The sequence below is a fragment of the Rana temporaria genome, chromosome 3 (genome assembly GCF_905171775.1).
Source record: "Rana temporaria chromosome 3, aRanTem1.1, whole genome shotgun sequence".
NCBI lineage: Eukaryota > Metazoa > Chordata > Amphibia > Anura > Ranidae > Rana > Rana temporaria.
In genome coordinates this window covers 270,078,798-270,100,243 of record NC_053491.1, presented here as the reverse complement: position 1 = coordinate 270,100,243, position 21,446 = coordinate 270,078,798, and the positions used below count along the sequence as shown (strand labels likewise).

Below are 21,446 nucleotides of genomic sequence, written 5' to 3'. Positions count from 1 at the left end.
GGCCCTCTTCCTCCGACTCTGCAGGGCTGTGGTCATCTGGGGAAGGTCCGCTGGAAGGTAGCATGGAGGAAAGGTTGGAAGAAAGACTCGACATCGTTTTCCTGCCTTCCATTTCGTCCCGCAAAAAAGCCATCTGTTTATAATACCACAGTTTGGGTTCCTTTGCTTGTCTTGCTGCTGCTCCTGATTTTTTGCTTTTATTAGCTTTGTATGCTCTCCTGTATGTGCTTCTGAGGTTGGCAAGTTTATCCTTCACCATGTTGGCAGTGCATCCTGGCACCCAAGTTTGCATATAGTTTGCTAGCTCTTCTAGTGCTGCCGCTCGTACCTCTTTATTGCAATATAATGCGTGTTTGGAATTCCACAGGATGGGCGTCTCCTGATATTTTTGGAGTAAGGCCTCTATAGCTTCCTTGGTTTGTAGGAGGTCCATTGAATTTTTTGAAAAATTATATTTCTTTTTGAGTCTAGATTCCAAAAACATAAACCACAGAAAAATAAATATTCAAAAGGATCAGCGTTGACCTTGATCTAATATGTGTCTTCAAATTTATTACCTATATCTAATTACAAACACAGTCTCTCTTGTTTAAACAATGATTGGCAGCTCGGCCGCATTGCTTGTACCAAACATTGATTTGCTAGATGCAGAGCCATTGTTAACATTGCAGTAAATATTTTTAATATAGAAAACTAAACAATGCTTACAAATGACAGTATTCATCTAGGCACTCTTTCATGTGTAAATCTCATGCCCCTGACAATGGATGACATAAAAGACACTTCCTAATGACCTCTGTACAACCAACACTTGAACAATACTTTGCCTGATCTGAATACACCATTCAAAAACTTGTCAATGAGGTACAGCATTGTTCACATCTCTATTTTGTGAGGTGTCCAAAAGCATTTGGATACCAAAATAACATTGTGGTACCCCATAGACAGAATAGCTTAAAAAGGGTGCAACCAACAGCCCAAACCCCCATCCCATGTGTCTACATTTTCAAGGCCTCTGCTGATCACATTTTTAATTTCCTTACCTTCCTGTCTCTCGCTCCTCGTTTCTCACGCTCGCCTAATTACCGCGTAAGATGCGTAATCACGGCGTGCACCTTTTAAACACTCCGCGTATTTATTAAACCCCGCCCTCGTCACCTTTGCGAGGCCCCTAATCAATGAGTTTAGGAAATATGGCGTTAACTGTGTATGTTCTGTATGCGCTCGAAGATTCTCCGCGTAACCGACGTAAACACGTTGTTTGCATTCTCTACACTCCGCGTATGTATTAAACGCCGCCCTCTTCTCCGCCCATGGCGTAAGAATTCATCTTTTCCACGCCCATAATCTCTGTGGGAAAGGAAAGATGGCGATGTCACACGAGCGGGCACGATGCTCTCATGCCACAAGTGAAGGGACAGAGGCAGGGACGTCCCGATCAAGGCAAAGAAGATATAAAGCCACTAATATGCGGTTCCAGGAAATGGTGGAGTTAGTTTACATCATGCGAAAGAAGGACTATGATGGTGAATTAGGGCCATACAAGACCCCTAACCGCCGAAAGGCACATATTATGGACAAGGTGGCGAGGAGAATGCAGAGGCTGTTTGGGATCACCAGGTCCAAGGAACAGCTGAGGAAACGATGGTCAGACTTAAAATTGAGGGAGCCACATCAGATGAAGAAAATACTTAAAATTCTGCGTAAAAGTAAGTAAATATATATTGGGGTTGGGGGGGGGGGGTGATTGTCTGCAATAATGTGTTGCCATGTATATTTCACCATCTGCCTCCTTGGCCTGCTTGTAATTTTAAAGACATGTTGTCATTTATTTTTTATGACCTAAATACCAACATATTTACAAATAGTGTTCTTAGTAAACAACGTAACATCACATAGTTTCTCAGAAAGGCTCGGTTATTCCAGGAACAACACACCTGGACATGGCTCACTGGCCAAAAACTTTGTTTGTAAACATTGTGTAAAAGCTAGTTCTAGAAAATAAAATTATGAGAATGGGAAAGGCAAACAGGATTCATTCTAAAAACAGTGGTAATAAAGCAGATGTTTTCACATCTGCAATGCAGAGCACCTGTGTCTCCCCAAATCAAAAATGTGTTTTGGTAGGGTCTCCCAGAAATACAGTTTAGGGGGGACATCCATGTGTGTCACTTTGCTAAAAAGGGGCAGGATCAGAGCTTGCCATATAGAAGTAATTGCAAAATGTAGGTTTGGTGAAAGATAAAAGTAACTAAATGAAAGCATCTTCTAAGCAATGTGTGCGATTTATGCTCTCCAATATCTGTGTGCTGATGAGTCTACATTTTTTTTGGTTTATTTCAGGGGAAAGAAGTCGCCAGCATTTGGAGGAGGCAGAGAGGGCCAGACAAGGCCAAAATCTGCCATCTCAACATGTGGAGGAGGAGGAGGATGTGGAAGGAGAAGAGGATGTGGAAGGAGAAGAGGATGTGGAAGGAGAGGAGGAAGGAAGAAAGGAGGAAGGAAGAGAGGAGGAAGAAGTAATTTTGGACTTAGAAGTTATAGCAGATGAAGGGCAAGTGGCGGAAGAACAATTTGGCGAATTGAAAGAAGGTGGATTGATGGATGAAGGAGGAGTCCAAGATGATGGGGAAGTGGTGGAAGAAGGAGGAGTGATAGAAGATGATGGGGAGGTGGTGGAAGAAGGAGGAGTGATAGAAGATGTCGAAGAGGTGGAAAGGAGAAGCCCATCAGGTCAGTGTCACCCTAGCTTGATTCAAAAAAACATATGTAGATAGGCCTCATCGAAAAATAATGTTGTAAATGCCATTTTTTTTTTTTTTTTTAGGGGAGGAGGATGGTGTGCCAATATTTTCACGTGCAAGTGCTGCTATAATTATTCAGCAGGTAATGGAGTGCAGCACTGAAATGCACAATATGCGTGAAAGGATGGTTGTCATGGAAGAGAATTTAACAAATGTCCTTTTGGAATGCTGCACGGAAATGGACAATATGCGGCAAAGAATGATGGTCATCGAATCTAATTTTAAAAACATTATTGACATGATGGGCCGTGTCAAAGACTGAAACACCCCCCGCCCATCCCCCGCCCCCACAAACATTTTTACAGTTTTAATAATGAATACGCCAAAATTTGAAGATACACACACAGTGTGCCAACATGTGCTATCTGCCATCACAGAATATCTAATGTCTGTGCTTTGTGGGTCCAACCCCCTCCTCCATCCTCAAGTAGTTGAGAGGAAGGGTTTGCTCCCACAGAACACAGACATTGATCACCCATGATGTCAGATAGCACATGTGACCATTTGTCTGTTGAACCAATGACATTTGGCGAGTTTGCACTGAATGTGTGTATCTTCCAATTTTGGCGTGTTCCAGTGTGAAAGCACACCATGACTGACTGCTGTTGTGAGTTTTTATATTTTTGGAATTGGATTTTGTTACTTTTTGACCATGTTGAACATTTTGGGATACTATAAAGTTTAGACCATAAAGAATAAACAACGCCAAAAAATTTAAAATATATATATATAGAATTATAAATCTCTCTAATCACTGAATTTAGTGAAGTAGAGATTTGACTCCAAAATCTCACCTAAAAATTTACTTTTTGAAAAACACACCAAAAACAAAAAAAATGGTTAAAAAATTATTGTTTTTTGTGCATAAAAAATATGCCCAAAAAAAAAAATTAAGGCGGTAAACACCCCACCAAAAATAGAGGGAGTGCAGAATTATTAGGCAAGTTGTATTGTTGAGGATTAATTTCATTATTGAACAACAACCATGTTCTCAATGAACCCAAAAAACTCATTAATATCAAAGCTGAATATTTTTGGAAGTAGTTTTTAGTTTGTTTTTAGTTTTAGCTATTTTAGGGGGATATCTGTGTGTGCAGGTGACTATTACTGTGCATAATTATTAGGCAACTTAACAAGAAACAAATATATACCCATTTCAATTATTTATTTTTACCAGTGAAACCAATATAACATCTCAACATTCACAAATATACATTTCTGACATTCAAAAACAAAACAAAAACAAATAAGTGACCAATATAGCCACCTTTCTTTGCAAGGACACTCAAAAGCCTGCCATCCATGGATTCTGTCAGTGTTTTGATCTGTTCACCATCAACATTGCATGCAGCAGCAACCACAGCCTCCCAGACACTGTTCAGAGAGGTGTACTGTTTTCCCTCCTTGTAAATCTCACATTTGATGATGGACCACAGGTTCTCAATGGGGTTCAGATCAGGTGAACAAGGAGGCCATGTCATTAGTTTTTCTTCTTTTATACCCGTTCTTGCCAGCCACGCTGTGGAGTACTTGGACACGTGTGATGGAGCATTGTCCTGCATGAAAATCATGTTTTTCTTGAAGGATGCAGACTTCTTCCTGTACCACTGCTTGAAGAAGGTGTCTTCCAGAAACTGGCAGTAGGACTGGGAGTTGAGCTTGACTCCATCCTCAACCCGAAAAGGCCCCACAAGCTCATCTTTGATGATACCAGCCCAAACCAGTACTCCACCTCCACCTTGCTGGCGTCTGAGTCGGACTGGAGCTCTCTGCCCTTTACCAATCCAGCCACGGGCCCATCCATCTGGCCCATCAAGACTCACTCTCATTTCATCAGTCCATAAAACCTTAGAAAAATCAGTCTTGAGATATTTCTTGGCCCAGTCTTGACGTTTCAGCTTGTGTGTCTTGTTCAGTGGTCGTCGTCTTTCAGCCTTTCTTACCTTGGCCATCTCTCTGAGTATTGCACACCTTGTGCTTTTGGGCACTCCAGTGATGTTGCAGCTCTGAAATATGGCCAAACTGGTGGCAAGTGGCATCTTGGCAGCTGCACGCTTGACTTTTCTCAGTTCATGGGCAGGTATTTTGCGCCTTGGTTTTTCCACACGCTTCTTGCGACCCTGTTGACTATTTTGAATGAAAGGCTTGATTGTTCGATGATCACGCTTCAGAAGCTTTGCAATTTTAAGAGTGCTGCATCCCTCTGCAAGATATCTCACTATTTTTGACTTTTCTGAGCCTGTCAAGTCCTTCTTTTGACCCATTTTGCCAAAGGAAAGGAAGTTGACTAATAATTATGCACACCTGATATAGGGTGTTGATGTCATTAGACCACACACCTTCTCATTACAGAGATGCGCATCACCTAATATGCTTAATTGGTAGTAGGCTTTCGAGCCTATACAGCTTGGAGTAAGACAACATGCATAAAGAGGATGATGTGGTCAAAATACTCATTTGCCTAATAATTCTGCACTCCCTGTAGTCTATATATATATATATATATATATGTAAACAATAAATCTAACTATATTTGATAAAAAAAAATGTGAACTTGTTAATAAATGTATAATCTGCATAATATTTTTGGTTGAATTACCTGAAAAAAAAAAAATATAAAATAATTTTTGGGGTCATGAACAAGCAAAAATTAAAATACTTGACCTCAAAATTTACAAATGGAGTTGCTTCTTATTTCTAGACTCAATACCCTGTTTGTAGATGAGTGAATACTGTGCAAAATGTGGTTAGTTACTAAAAGTGGAGAAATCAATTATGCATTACAATTGAAGAAGTTAGTTAGAGAACCAGGAAGACAGAGAAAAAGAGAAAAAGCATTAATGACAAACAACTGTATAAAGTCCAATGGTCTAATTATTTATTATTTTTGAGAATATTCCTTTCTTTGGGGGCCGAATTAGAAAGAAATATGATCTGGCATAGCAATGGCCCCCCGACCCATGAAGTACTCAACATATTTGTCGCGTACCTCACGAGCTGATTGGGGGGCCAAGCCAGCGCGACCAGTGTCCAGCCCGGGAAGGGGATCTGAGGGTAGTCTTGCCTCAGAACCGATGTCGGGTAGGTACGTCTGGGAGTGCCTGCGTAAAAAGTTGTGCAAAATGCAGCAGGCAAATACAACGGTGTCCAATTTATATTCCGCCAGATGTATCGATGTCCTGAACAGGCGGAACCGGTTGGTGAGTATCCCAAAGGCATTCTCGACTACCCTCCGAGCCCTGGCCAACCGAAAATTAAACACACTCCTCTCTGAGGTGAGGGTCCTCTGGGGAAAAGGCCGCATGAGGTGAGGACCAAGCCCGAAAGCCTCGTCCGCTAGGAACACAAACGGAAGTCCTTCCACATTATCTTCATCTGGTGGCAATGCCAGACCACCAGCTTGGAGACGATCATAGAAATCAGTCCGTGCGAACACTCCCCCATCAGACATCCGGCCGTTCTTCCCCACGTCCACATATAGAAACTCATACTGTGCCGACACCACCGCCATCAACACAATACTATGATAACCCTTGTAATTATAATAGTAGGACCCCGAGTGGGGTGGGGGCACAATGCGGACGTGTTTCCCATCTATTGCTCCACCGCAGTTTGGAAAATCCCACCGCTGGGCAAATTGGGAAGCCACAGACTGCCATTCCTGTGGTGTGGAGGGTAGCTGTGGGGACAAACAAAAAAAGAGATTTAGTACTTTGTAACAAAAACATCCTACAAGCATCCTTGTGACAGTTCACAGTATTAAAATTGCATTAGAAAAATGTGCATGGAGAATTTGGGAAATGAAATATATAGGGCCACTTCATTAAGAGACTCCACAGCCCTCTGATGGGGACAATAAAAGTTTGAAGGGGGGGGGGGACACAAAAAACAAAAAGTCCTGTTTTAAAAAATGGCAAGGTGGGTTTGTCCCTAGGATAGCATGCTGGACAGGTTAATATTGGGTAAGGGACAAATATGCAGGTAGGTCAAGAAAAAAACATGTAAAAGCTGATATCAACATGCATAGGGAGAAAAGGTAACGTTAGTTAAACACACAGCATATCTGGGAAAATAAAAATAAAGTTAGTTGGCCACATTATTACAGCCAGGAAACTTACCTTAATATACTCCTCATGCATAACTTTGATGATGGCAGCACACGTGTCCGGTATGATGACCCCAAGCGCCTGCGGAGAGATGCCTGTCGAGAACTTGAGGTCCTGCAGGCTCCTCCCAGTCGCCAGGTACCGCAACGTGGCAATAAGCCTCTGCTCGGCCGTGATGGCTTGGCGCATCACAGTGTCCTGCCTCGTGATATAGGGGGACAGAAGTTCCAGCAGACTGTTGAATACGGGGTCCGTCATGCGGAGAAAATTCCTAAAGTCATTAGGATTATTCTCCTGGAGTTCCCTAAGCAGAGGCATATGTGAGAACTGGTCACGCTGGCGCAACCAATTCTTGGTCCAGAAACGCCTCCGCCCCCTGTTTCTGGCCAAAGTACTGGACAAATGAACATATCCAGCAGCCATCCCATAAACAGCACCAACTCGCGAAAATTGACGCTGCTGCTCCATCATGGCTTCAAACCGGCCGGCTGGTCAGTCAAGAACACACTGAAACAGAAAGCACTCGCAAATCCAGCACTACCTGCGACAAACGCGTGACAAACAGATACGAGCGCACAGGATGCAACTGCTAAAGCAGAAACAACCTGCTAGCCTATAGCCGAATGACAACTACGTTACCGCAAGCACACGCACTGAACCCGTGAATACACGCTGTCAAAGCCTGGAGACCGAGAAGCGCGAATCAGCTCTAACCAAACCTTCACTAACACGAGCAAACCCGTAACTAGCAAAAGAGGAACAGAGGGCGGCGCCATTAAGTTTGGTCTTCCCCTTTATAGTGACGTCGTACGTAGTTTACGTGCACGCGTTCCGGTACGACGGTAATTTGGTCCGCTGGTGTGTACACGCCAGCGGAACCAAACACAAATCAGCCTTGTACGCCGGAAACTGTCGGGCAGACAGTTTCCAGCGCACAGATCCGGTCGTGAGTACAAGGCCTCACTGTTTTTTGCCACATTCTAATACAATTATTCTCTGCTGGCTGACACCTGCATATTCCAATTTTCTATATTACCTTTCCTACCCATCTGATTCTCATAAAGAATATAGGGAGCACATAAACCTTATTAGGTATCTATTAATAAGTGTTGGGTGAGAAAAAGCCTACAATAAGATATGTTAATTGGAGTCCAAAAACATGGTTTCTCTTACATCAATAAAACTCAAATGGATGCAATTTGAGAGGTAATAATCAATTATAAAAAAAAAACATTGGGAAAGTATCATGGTTCTAGAAGAGAAAATAAGTGGCATTGTGGATGTGGTTTATTATTTAAAAAACTGTGCATCGTATTAAGCTGAAGGTAAATGCTAATACTAATTAAATAGATGACATTGAAAGTAGACTCAGACAAAAAAAATATTAGAATTGTTGGAGTTCTGGAAAAAAAAGATTGAAGAAAATAATTTAGCAGAGTACATTGAGAGATGTCATCCCTCTATGTTTGGGAAAGGTGCATTTTTATCTGTGTTTGCTACAGTAAAGTTTTTTTGCTTTCTAATCAGCCCCCCTTCATCTGGGGGAAGGCCAATATTATCAGTATTGATATACCATTCTGCCTGAGCTGACTGCTTTGAGGATATTACTAGACATGTGCAGTTTTTTAAGTTACGAATACGTTTTCCGTTATTTTTCGTTATTTTCGTTGATTCGGTAACCAACGAATGAACGAACGGCTTAGCTAAAATTATAACGAATAACGATATTTCCCTAGTTAACGAATATGGAAAACAACGAATATACGAAACTGTTAAATGTAAAAAAGCAGAAACAACGAAAGAAAAAATGAACGAAAACACAGAATTAACGAAAACACCGAACACCCCCCATAAAATCATAATTACGAAAAAATAAACGAAAATGCAAACTTACTATTACTAATAGTCGAATAACGAAATGAAAACAACTAAAATGCCGAACAAAGAATAAAATACGAAAATCGAATCTAACGAAAAATAACTTACGAATCTTCGTAAAACGTAAATGAAAACAACGAATTTTAATAAATAAGGTAATTTCAGTTTCGTTTCTCCTAAAATACTTCTGGACATTGACCAATAGCCACTAAGCCCTGTCCCTTCCCCTGAAGAGGTTTGTTCCTTCCCCCAATGAGCTTCTTTCTCATTATCTAGTGGCTCCTTGACCTTGTGTCTTTTTCTAGGCTAGACTGCATTTCATTCCATCCAGAGTCCAGATAGGGTGTCTTTGGGTAGGTTGCACCGGTTTTGTGGATCTTAGAGCTAATTTGTAGTTGTTATAGAGAACTTCTTAAGCATACTCTAGATTCTCATTCCTAGATTTGTAATTGTAAATATCTCTGACATATTTTAGTTTTCTCCTACGTCAGACTGCATTCTAGACAGGGTGTGTGTGGTGTTGGATTTGTGACTCAGTGACTCACTCATTGGTGACACTTAGAAATTATACATTTATACTTATTATGCAGTGCTCACTGATTACTATTCATTTTTTCTCATATTTTCTGCAGTTATTTTTTCCCCTTTTGTGAGACAGTGTAGGACTGTGTTTTATTATCTTGCCTATATATTTTTTTTACTTTAGCATAGCCACCAGTGCCATTATAGTCTAGTACTAGGCCAGCCCAGGCAGCAGCCAGTACTCTACTAAGATATAAATGGTGGTGGTAGAAGTTGATTAGTAGAGCTTTGTTGCATTTTAATCCTGACCAATTGTGTAAGGCCTGATAAATCAACAATCATACTCCGTCCTCAATACCTTTATTTTTCAGAATACATTATCATTTGTATTTTTTTCTGAAAAAAAACACAATAATAATATTTCTAATATAAAAAATTTTTGTACTTTTCCCACTTATTCTCACATTCTCACCATGAGGAAAGCAACAGAGGAAAAAGTTGAGTGTGACACAGCAACAACAACTTCTGAATATAGGCCAACTGTAACCCCAGATGTTTTTTACAAGACATGCCGGTCACGGGCAGTTCCTGCAAAGGTTGTTGCTAGTGTCCATAATTTTAGGCAGCCAAAACTTGAAATTTTACAGCTTGAGGAGGAGCAAATTGCTCAGCCTCCAGATGTAAAAACAGCACACAATATATTGGAAACAGATAATAGCAGCATCTTTTTTCATTCTCATAGTTCAGTATCTAATCCTAATCCAAGTAGGCACCTGGCAGAACAGGATGCTGCTAAAGTAGAATTACCTGAGAGTCTGACCCTTGAAGGCCTTGACCTTGAAGGAATTGATTTAGATTTTAATATAGAGGATAATGCACAACTTGTAAACCAAATTCATGAGGATATTATATCTATGAGTCCTTACTCCTCTGCCCCTGAGTCCCCTCTGTTATTTCCCGACTCCTCACCTTCAAAAAAAAAATTGCCTGCACCATTACAAACCTCTTCAGGCTTAGTTGTTTTGCCTAAATGTCTTTCATATCCAAGTAGTGCAACTGCCACCATTGTTAGTCCACCAAATTCCTCCAAAGACACGGAAGCTGCACATACCCATCAGCCAGAGGCAATTGTAAAACAATCCTCACCGGCCACTGGGAACCGCAGATCAAAAATATGGGAACATTTTGTTACTGTTGGTGACGGGCGCATGGTGAAATGCAAATTATGTGGCAGGGAAGTGAGCCGTGGGAGAGACATAGCCCATTTAACCAATGCCGGGATGAATTACCATTTCCGTGCACACCATACACCGGTGCTGCTGAGAGAAGAAAGTGGAGTTGCAGCTCCACCTAGTAAAAAGAGAGGAAGCAGCAACACTACTGCTGCCATTAACCCCAAAAGGCTCAACAAGGGGCAGGAAGATGAAGGGACTTCTTGTGTAGTTGACACATGTCGCCCCATTCCTTTACAGCAGCCCACGCTGCAACAATTTCCCAGTTTCCAATCAAGGGGTATGTCTCGTCAACAGTCCCTTAAAATCACCCGTCTGATAGGGGAACTTATAGCAGTTGGGGGAGCACCCTTTAATATAGTTGAAGGACATACATTTAAAAACCTCATGAAGGTGGTTGCACCTCACTATGTTCTCCCCTGCCGTACTACCTTTAGTAGGAAAATTGTACCCTCTTTATATAATTCCTGTGTTGGATTACTGAAAGAGGAGCTGGGCAGAGCAGCTGGCCAGTCTGTCCATTTTACTACAGACTTGTGGAGCGCTCCCAGTGGGCAACATGCCTTTTTGTCATTGACGGCTCACTGGTGGCAGCCCAAGGAGTCACAACCAAACAAACCAAAAGCAGGAATGAGAAGCACAGGTGCTAAGGCAGCAGAACCTCCTGAGCATGGGCAACGCACATTCTTGTTGCATGCTGAAGTCATGGACGACCAGCACACTGCTGTAAATATTTTACGTGCACTTCAGAAAATGGTGGCGCAGTGGCTTGGGGAGGAGTCAGGCACACGGGCAAAGATGGGCTTTATAGTCACTGATGCTGCAGCAAACATGCTCAAGGCAGTGCGAGATGGCAGATTTGTTGGCATTCGTTGCTCTGCACACGCCCTGCATCTCGTTGTGAAGTCTGCTTTGGACGATGAAAGTGAAACATCAAAATTGTCTGCTATCTTAGACAGTTGTAGAAAAATAGCAGCCCATTTTCATCGTAGTGTGAAAGACAGTCACATACTCAGACTTGAGCAGAGTAAGGCTTGCGTTCCACAGCACCGCTTGAAGGTAGATGTAGCCACCCGTTGGAACTCCACTTTGGAGATGCTCGAACGTATCATGGAACAGCAAAAGCCAATACACGCCATGTCAAATGAACATGTTATTGGTGTAGCAAGGCCAATAAGCAGGGAGGAGTGGAAAATAATTAGTCAGGTGGTGGCTGTGCTTAGCCACTTCCGAGATGTAACAGAAAAATTGAGCCTAGAGAATGCAAGTCTGGCTCAAGTAATCCCTCTCTACATCTATCTTATCACTAAGATGGATGGCTTTCTAAACAAAAGCGAGCCCTTGCCTGGCGGCATAGTTCAAGATGTAGCTGCAATTATAAAGAGACTGAGGGGACAATTGAATAGAAGGATGAACGAGCTCATAGAGGCATGCCCTGAGCTAATGCTTGCCTCTATGTGCGATCCACGCATTAAAGGAAAAATGGCAATAATTCAGAGTTCCCTTACCACCTATAGGGATCTATTAATTCAGAGGGTTTTTGACAGTCACCGAAAATTGTTTAGGCCGGCAGAGGGTGAAGAGGAAGAAGATCAGGAGGAGCCTGATAGTGACATTGTGCCACCATCACCTACTGTTATTAGTACAACCACTGCTGAGCATTCCACTAGAAGACCTGACGTTTGGAGTTTGGCATTACATACTTTAGTTGGACCCACAAAAATGCCCACCATGAAAAGAAGCATTGTGTCAGATCATGTTAAATTATACTTGTCTGAACCCCATTTGGCCTCCACTACAGATCCATTAGAGTATTGGGATGAGAAAAGGGGTATTTGGCCTGCTCTTTCTGTGGTGGCACAAGAGCTACTTTCTTGCCCCCCGACCTCTGTGCAAAGTGAGCGTGTATTTTCTATCACAGGAAATATTCTGTGCCCACAGAGGTCCCAGCTGGCCCCACAGCTGATGGAGCAGATGGCATTTCTGAAAGTCAATCTTCCAAAGCTGGGCTACCCAGAACTAAGCTTTACAACAGAATAATTCTAATTATACTACTTCTTAAGTTCTTATGTTTATCAAATCGATAAAGATATTGTTAATAATTTACCTGTTCCAAGTATAGATGGCGATGCCAAAAAATAAATACAACAAAACCAAATATAGTGCATGTCATGATATACTGTATGTACCAAAAGTAATGTTACATGAATACAATATACGATAAAGTATCAATCACAATGTAGATACAGCAAGCATGAGAAGCTGTGATCAGCCACAGTCTATATAATTCAAAGATTTATTTTTTGTTGGGTGGGCAACATTGATTACCTCAACATTTTATTTACTATTTTTTTTTATAATTTCCTGACCCCAGGCCCCCCCCCAAATAATTCAGAGGTTGTAAACATGAAAAAAGAGTTTATACTGTAAGGGTGATCCTAGCTTGTTAGGCTCTCAATCTCTAACTTTGAGATTTTAGCTTTTGAAATACAAATATTTAATAATGTGGTTGCAAGCCCACTTTAAATAAAATACAAAAATAAAATACGTGCAAGACAAAGGCAAATACCTGCATACTATATCATAATGAGCTAGTATGCATAGCATACTAGCTCATTATGTAATACCACTGATCGGCGAAAACCTCGCTGCGGTGGCCGACACAACGGCTGGCGACATGTAATCCCGCTGTTAAACGTGCAGGTTTAGCGTCTCTGGGCAATCACAGCGCAAAACCCGGAAGTAACTCCGGGCCTACATGCTGCTGCCCGATGATGTGTCGGCCACTGCAGCGGGGGCTTTGATCGCAGGTGAGTATTACATAATCAGCTTCTATGCTATGCACGCAGGTCTGCCAGTCCTGGCATGACCACCTTAAGAAAATGCACGATCGTTCTAAATTATCCCCTAAACCATGAATGGAGGTATTTCAAGCACCTACATACAGGTAAGCATTAATATAGTCTTCCAGGTAGCTAAAAGTACTATATATTTATTCATTTCTGTTGATATATCTATTTTGAATCCTGACATGCACTATGTTTGTTTTTGTTGATTTTATTATTTCCCATCACATCTTACAACTTGCAAACGTTTGAATTGAAGTAGATCTATGCATAAGGGTAATAATAATAATAATAATAATAATAATAATAATAATAATAATAATTAATAAATAATAATAGTTTTTGTTTACATTCACAAATCCAATATCTACTACCACCGTTTGCAAGAATGTTATCAACCCAAGCTGGGGTTAGTTTGTTTATTTTTCATTCGTTTTTGGAGTAATGTTTTGACTCCTTGGCTCTGAAATTAAGCCACAAAAAAAAAAAGCTACCATTCCATAAAGAAACCTACTCCACAATTCCACGGCTCGCAATACTCCCACAAACACTGGGGCTCTCCTCCTACTGTGCTCTTGCTGCAGTGCAGACTGCTGCCACCTGCCCTCAAAGAAGAAATATTACAGTTCACGTTTGGAAGACATCTCACCACACTATGGATTTAATCCTGGTTAAGTATGTTGCCTGTGGCACCCTTAAACACGTGAGTGGCTTATCAATTTTCCCCTACTCACCTTCCATCATTCCATTAATTATTTCTTCTAATTTATATCCCTCTCTCTTTTTTTGCAGTTGCAATTTACTGACGTCATGTCTCACATGCATGCCTAACATTGGACCTGGATGTGGATGAGGAGGAAGCAAATAGAAAAACACATGAGGTTTTTTCAGCACTTCATAGTAAGTATTAAGACTAAGAGTAAACCCCACTTAGGATGTTATAATGATATACTTGTATGACTTTTTTTTTTAAATAAATCACATTTATTTGTCATTGTGTGTGAGTGAGTATGGGGTTAGTCTGTGTGTTTAAGGGTCAATGTGAGTATGTCTGTGTTTTTCTGTGATTAAGTGTCTGGGTCAGTCTGGCTTTGTTTACAAGGCACTTCATTTATTGGCCAGTGTGTCTGTCAGTTAAAGTGTGTGTCGTCTTTATGGGTCAGTGTGTGTCACTGTGTATATGTATATTTTAAGTGGGTGTGAGTAAGTATATTGGTGTGTGTCATGGAATGCATAATGTGCAAAAATGTTATTTTGATGTATATATGGAATACAGTTGTGTTACTTATTTTAGGTTTTTTGACATCGAAATAATTTCTTCTATGCCATTGTCAGTGTATCACCTCCACACTTCCCAGAGCTACAAATCTAAACTCATGCTTTATCTTGGCCCTGGTATTTTGATTCCATTCTGACCACCAGGGATCTGAATGCTGCTCAGCTCCATGCAAGGTAAGAACAGGGAGACTGGGAACTGTATTATCTTTTGGAATAGTGATTAAAATTCCATTGCAGCGAAAGCAGATATTTTCTCATTAGTTTACCGATCGGCAGGGATGGACTGGCCATTGGGACTACAGGGAGTTTCCCGGTGGACCGATGGCTCAGTGGGCCGGCTTCAGTGACAGCAGACCGCCGCCCCCCTCAGCTCCTCTGTCTCTCCCTACCCACAGCGCTCACCTGGGGGGGAACAAAGAAGCAGAGGGAGGACCAGAGGAGCAAGGGGGGACGACAGAGGAGCATGGGGGAGGGGACGGACAGCTGATTTAACAGCTATGGCCTGGGAGTTTCTCACTTCTGCCTAATCTTGTCCCATAAGGGGGGGGGCACCAAACTGATTCTTTGCCCCGGGTGAAATAATGTCTAGCTTCCCCAGTGGTACTGCCTAATAAAGTAGAACGGCTAGGGGCTAGTGAAGGGGGAGAGGGGGCTTGGGTGGCCGGGGGGGGGGGTTGCGGGAGTTGTCCTGTCAAAGTGGGCCAGTCTGGATGAAGTCCAGGGCCAAATTTTTGTCCCAGTCCATCCCTGCCGATCGGGTACATTCTCTGCCTAACTCAGCTCTGCTGCATACCATTTGAAGATACAAAATTGCAAAATGCCTCCACGTGTCTTTACAAGATGTGATAGTGGGATACATGTTTTTCCCTAATGTCTACTTATATTGTCCTCCGCTACCTCCCTAGCCCCTCGGTCTATAATTTTTCACCCTGGCTATCTTATTCCAGTATCCACACTCCCACTGCTGTTAGTATCCCCCCCCCCCTGCTTCCTGTGTTGTTTTACTGTCCAGTGTCCACTAACAGTGGGGAAACATTAAAATATAAATGAATAGTTTAAGGTAGACTGTGTGGGCCAGATTCACATAGAAGAGCGGCGGCGTAACGTATCATAGATACGTTACACCGCCGCAATTTTTCATCGCAAGTACTTGCACTTGCGATGCAAACCTACGCCGGCGGCCTCCGGCGCAAGGCGGGACAATTTAAATGGGCGTGTGCCATTTAAATTAGGCGCGCTCCCGCGCCGGACCTACCGCGCATGCTCCGTTTCCGAACTCCCGTCGTGCATTGCGCGCCGTGACGTAATTTTTTCGAACGGCGACGCGCGTAGCGTAATTCCGTATTACTGGACGGCTTACGCAAACGACGTTATTTTTAAAATTTCAACTCGGGAACGACGGCCATACTTTTAGACAGCAATACGCTTGCTGACTAAAGTTAGGGCACCAAAAAAAAAAGACTAACTTTGCGACGTGAAACTGTGGGAATGGAGTTGGGTGTATAGGATTTTACTGTGTTTTTTATTTTTGTTTTTTTATTTTTTGTGGTTGAACTGGATGGACTTGTGTCTTTTTTCAACCTGACTAACTATGTAACTATGTAACTATGTAACGCGAAAAACCGCCGTCGATCGCCGTAACTCCTAATTTGCATACCCGGCGCTGGTTTACGACGCAAACTCCCCCCCAGCGGCGGCCGCGGTATTGCATCTTAAGATCCGACAGTGTAAAACAATTACAGCTGTCGGATCTTATGGCTATCTATAGCATAGATAGAACAACAGATACAACGGCGAATCAGCAGATACGCCGTCGTATCTACTCTGTGAATCTGGCCCTTAGAGTTTGAAGTTCGGAATAAAATACTATTGTGTGTGGGAAATGAATACATAATAATTTAGCAGATAATGTGATGATGTATATAAATAAATAATAATAATAATAATAATATTAGACCAAAAATAGTTTTATATTCACAAAAAAAAAAATATTTTCATAGAAATTACAAACACACATGCTGGGTAGGTGTAACTTGGCAGCATAAGAAAACGTTTCTACCAAAATCAAGGAACAGTAAAAAGATCGATTCTGCATAATAATTTGCGATGAGATGGGCAGAGGAAGGTCTAGCCTTCATTTTTCAAAACGTCTTTGTTGGTTATATGTTCATCGTAGCTCCCAGGCATTGGAGCAATGTGTCTGGAAATATCTTCAAGTAAACAAAATATACTCTGTCCAATGCCTAATTGTGTTGTTGGCTTGCCCGGGCCAAAATTATTTCAAAACTCTCAGTTTGCTGCCTGCTCAACTGATGGGTAAGCCGGGTAAGCCTTTTGACCTTTCGTTGTAGTTTTCGGTTGTCACACCTTAATTCTATAAGCTCCCTCAGAATGATCTCCTGCACAGTTGGGAAAGGCGGTACAGCAGTAGGTGGCATCAGGGCATGGGGTGGCTGAATGAATGAACCTTGTCCTCTGTGCTCCTCCTCTGGGCCGGGGGAGAAATCAGGAGTCTGGGGAATGATAGGGGTAATCTCTGGCTGAATCTCCAGCCTCTCCAAAAGAAGAACAGGAGAGTGCGGGCTGCACTGTACTCTCCTCTCAGGGTGGTATTGCTGATCTGAAATAGATAAGATAGGCAAAGTTTGATGAATGATGAAAGCGTTCATAGTAATGAATTTATTCAGATTAGACTTTTATGTAGTAGTAATATTGAATAATGGAGCAAATGAAAGATTGAGTTGGGGAGGGGGGATAAGTTGTATTAATGATTGAGAGAAAACAAAAAATCAATTTAAACTTATTTAGGTAAATCTACACATTGCATTTATATCCTAAAGTTAAAAAAATTTAAAAGGTTATTTAATAAAATAACCTTTATAGAAGTAAATAAATACAATATAAAAATTGCAGAAACAGAAAATGCCTTAAACAGAAAATCTTTTTTCTTTATTAGATAACATATTTATCAGCATATGACACGCACATTTAACTCCTGAAAAGCTTTCTGTTAAAGACGGAAGAAAGAGTGAAGATAATGTTGAAGATAAAGTTCTTAAAGGGTCCCAGTAGGTTGCAGGTAAAAAGGGCATATGTCTTCTAAATTTATTATCGTAGTATTTTTGATATCCTACTGCAAAAACCTTTGTAGCGCTTTTATACCCACTAAAAGATAAAAAAATACCTGTAAAGCAAAGGCATAATGAGCTAGTATGCACAGCATACTAGCTCATTATGAGCTAATAACCTTGTAAGTAATTTAGTGTGCCGTGCTAGGTTTGCAGGGCGAATATCTTCTAAACCATACAGGTTATAGAGATATTATGTATAGATATTATAGGCTTAACGGTAGTTTAAAAAAAAAGCGCAAAAGAGCTGTTGAACACCTTTCAATAAGGGCTACTAAATTCAAAATCATTAAAAGAACCAAAGGCAGAAAAAAAATTTCAACACGGTGGAGTTCAGCAAAAAATCTTTGTGATAGGAATGAATCTCTGACATCACAGCCACTCTCATTTATTTCCACAGTTTGCGCAGTCCTCCTTGATATATCAATCCCCCTTCAAATCACAGTGTCCCTTTCACTTTCACGTTCTAAAGGTATGAGGTGTCATTTTTGTACGAATTTTTAAATTGAACTTTTAGGTGTATTACATGAAAATGCCTATGTGTAAATAGGGTACATGATGATAATGGAGTTAGTGCTGTGTCCTGTTTCTTCCCAGATCATGCACTTACCCTGAGGAGGAGCAATGGTCCTGCCAGAAGCCGATGCTGGAGGGTCTTGAATGCAGCTTTCTGTTAAAGACGGAAGAAAGAGTGAAGAGTCAAGGTAATGTTCATGAAAAAGTCAACAGCTGTATTTACAATTTTTGCCTGAGATATGTCGTATAACTACAATATTTTCTACTATGAAATCAAATATTCAACCAAAAATGGACTGAGGAAATGTAAAATATAATCAGAAGTTGCTGATGTGTTAAAACAGATGTTACATTTCTGGCAATTTTTAAGATTAACAAAATATATGTAAAATATGCTATCAAGTATCTACATATCATTTACTACAACCCCCATATACATAGTACCAGGGCTAAATTAGCTACTAGCCAGGCCTCAAGGGTTACTAGCCAACAGTTAGTTGCCACACCCAACCCTTAGCTTGCCCCACCCCTAATTCAACCCCTAAACACGCCCTCATAAATTATCTCATTAAATGACACAAAATTGTTTTATGCAGAATAAAATATTAAAAAAAAATATTAACACCAACTTTATCCAAAACCACCAATGAAGCCTGCCTGTGCCCACCTATGTAGCCTGTGCCCACCAATGCACCCTGTGCCCACCATGCAGCCTACATGTGCTGCAGGTAAAGAGCGATAAACGCTTTCATTTCAATTGATGTTTTCCCGCTACTAAACAGCCCTGCCCCATGGCCAGGAAACTTTAATTTACAGATCGCCCGTCCTGGGATTGGACAGGATAAAAGTCCCGGAGGAGGGGATGTATGTGGCAGCAAGCGGCGGGGAACACGGCAATGTCAAATCAAAGCTGTTATCGATGTGTTCTCCTCTCTCTTCCCCCCCTGTGATCGATGAGAGAAGGACTCCCTTTCAAACTATGCTGTTGGCGGAGCTCTCACCCCTTTCTCGGCATCCCTCAAAATCTAGTCACAAAATGAAAGCAGGCAAGTTTGAATTTGGAAGGGTGCATACATACTACTACTATACCCACCTTTTGATTTAAAAATCACATTTCTTACATCAGCTTCCTCAGAAGCTGATGTAACCTTCAGAACCTTCAGAACCTGATCAGAACCTTCACATGACAGTTTCCTCTTCACAATTATGTTCTGATCTGAACCCCCTTCACAGTGGTAAATTTCACCCACCTTCACAGCACATGTGAACAGCTGTGTTCTCTGTCCCACCCTGCAACTTGACCCACCTTCACCTAACAGCCCCACGCAGCTCTGCCCCCGTCACAATTCAGCATCCACAGCTCTGACCTTGCTACCTTGCTTGGGCACACAGAACCGTAGACACAATAAATACTATAGTGGGTGGAGCAGAAGTTGCTGAAGTTATCCAGCATAATGTTGTTTGTTAGGGCCGCATAGCAACCAACCAATCACCTGCTGGTTAATTTTAAAAAGTTCTCTTCAGCTGCTCTATTGCTGCCCACTATTTTGCATTGCTATTTTTTCGGCTCACTGTGCATAACGAGCCTTCTGCTCTCGACTGTGATAGTGAAAGCTGAGTAGCCAGGGAGACAGAAACGGCACCTAATTGTCTCAACTGTGACGGTCTGCATGGCACAGTGACTTGGTCCAAGTAGTAAATAGCAGTTCATTAGATATCCTTTGTGTTGGGTACTCACCACCAGAATGTTGTTGATAGGATGTACTTGGAGTTGGAGCTGATCCTTCCAAGGATGATGTTTCTTGATCTGGAAAACATGAATGTAAAAAAATAAAAATAAAAGTCATACATGTGTAGTCATCATAAACAATAAGATAGCTTTACAAATATATTATAACTGCAATATATATAAATTATAATGATATATTTAATTTTCCTCACCACCAGCTCTATGATTTTGACCCCTGCTGCTGAATCCAGGGACATCCTCTGCCAGAAGGACATCTCTTAGCTCCGCCTCCCACTCTCGCAACTTGATAGGCTTTCCTCGGTTTTGTCCTAGTCGAAGCCTCTGCATCTTCTTTGTAACCGTTGCCCGACAATCATAGAACCTGCAAATGTACATAAACATTACAATTACATTAATAAAAAAACAAATACTTAGATTAATGTTTTTTGAAAACCACATTTCTTTTCACATTGTGATGGTTATATGTATACTGTTCAGCATGTGGCTGTGACAAATAAATTTTTTGGTTACGTTGAACTGTTACTTTTTTGTTATTGACTACAAAACTGTGTATTTTTTACACAAGAGTGAAAGAATATTTTAATATTAATTACCTGTGTCTGACGCCATTGGTGGGCCTGTGAAACTTGGAGACCGCATTCACGGAGTCCCGGACTCGTTCCCAGGCTGCTGACTTCTCAGATGCTGGCACGGATTGGCAGAAGAGTGTCACTTTTTCTTTTGATACTGCAGCAACCAATGCAGCATTCTCCTCTTTGGTATATATGGGTCCCCTTGATTTCTGTCTCTTGGTTCGCTTGTTCTGCTGCACATCTGAGTCCGCACTATCTGACATAGGAGGGGCCACATGTCTCCTTTCTTTGCCATGCTCCCGCTCCACTACACCTCCACATTCCCTTCCATGCCTCGGCTTCACTCCACACCAATCCTCCCCTCCCCGCCTCCTCTCCCCTCCATGCCTTTCCTCCACTACCCTCCTCTCCTCCCTTTCACGCCTCTTCTCTCCTCCACGCCTTTCCTCCACTACCCTCCTCTCCTCCCTTTCACGCCTCCTCTCTCCTCCACGCCTTTCCTCCACTACGCTCCTCTCCTCCACTCCACTACTCTCCTCCACGCCACTCCTCTCTTCCCCTCCATGCCTCCTCTTCTCTCCATGCCTCCTCTTCTCTCCATGCCTCCTCTTCCCTCCATGCCTACTCTCCCCTCCATGCCTCTCCTCGACTCTACTCCTCTCCTCTCCTCCACACCTGTCCTCCACTCCACTCCTCTCTTCCCCTCCACGCCTCCTCTTCCCTCCATGCCTCTTCTCCCCTCCATGCCTCTCCTCCACCACACTCATCTCATCTGCTCCACACCTCTCCTCCACTTCACTCTCAGTCACACCAA

At 41.9% G+C, this 21,446-nt stretch overlaps 1 protein-coding gene and 1 long non-coding RNA gene across 6 annotated transcripts; one reads left to right on the top strand and one right to left on the bottom strand.

Moving 5' to 3' along the window:
- Positions 1-13,702: 13,702 nt before the first annotated feature.
- LOC120932342 lies at positions 13,703-20,582 on the top strand. Of its 5 annotated transcripts, none has more exons than XR_005747956.1 (6): positions 13,704-14,091; positions 14,181-14,288; positions 14,683-14,840; positions 17,623-17,745; positions 18,195-18,498; positions 20,258-20,582. It is a non-coding gene; the product is annotated as an uncharacterized LOC120932342 (long non-coding RNA). The 5 variants fall into 5 exon arrangements; XR_005747957.1 differs by having other exon boundaries at positions 13,704-14,288; positions 18,195-18,266; positions 18,392-18,498; XR_005747955.1 differs by having other exon boundaries at positions 13,704-14,288.
- LOC120932341 lies at positions 16,618-21,040 on the bottom strand. The gene is made up of 5 exons (XM_040344664.1): positions 20,654-21,040; positions 20,252-20,421; positions 20,049-20,117; positions 18,405-18,464; positions 16,618-17,286 (listed from the first exon to the last, which is right to left on the bottom strand). The coding sequence occupies exons 1-5, from the start codon at positions 20,893-20,895 to the stop codon at positions 16,910-16,912; spliced, it is 918 nt and encodes a 305-aa protein (XP_040200598.1). The 5' UTR covers positions 20,896-21,040; the 3' UTR covers positions 16,618-16,909.
- Positions 21,041-21,446: the final 406 nt, after the last annotated feature.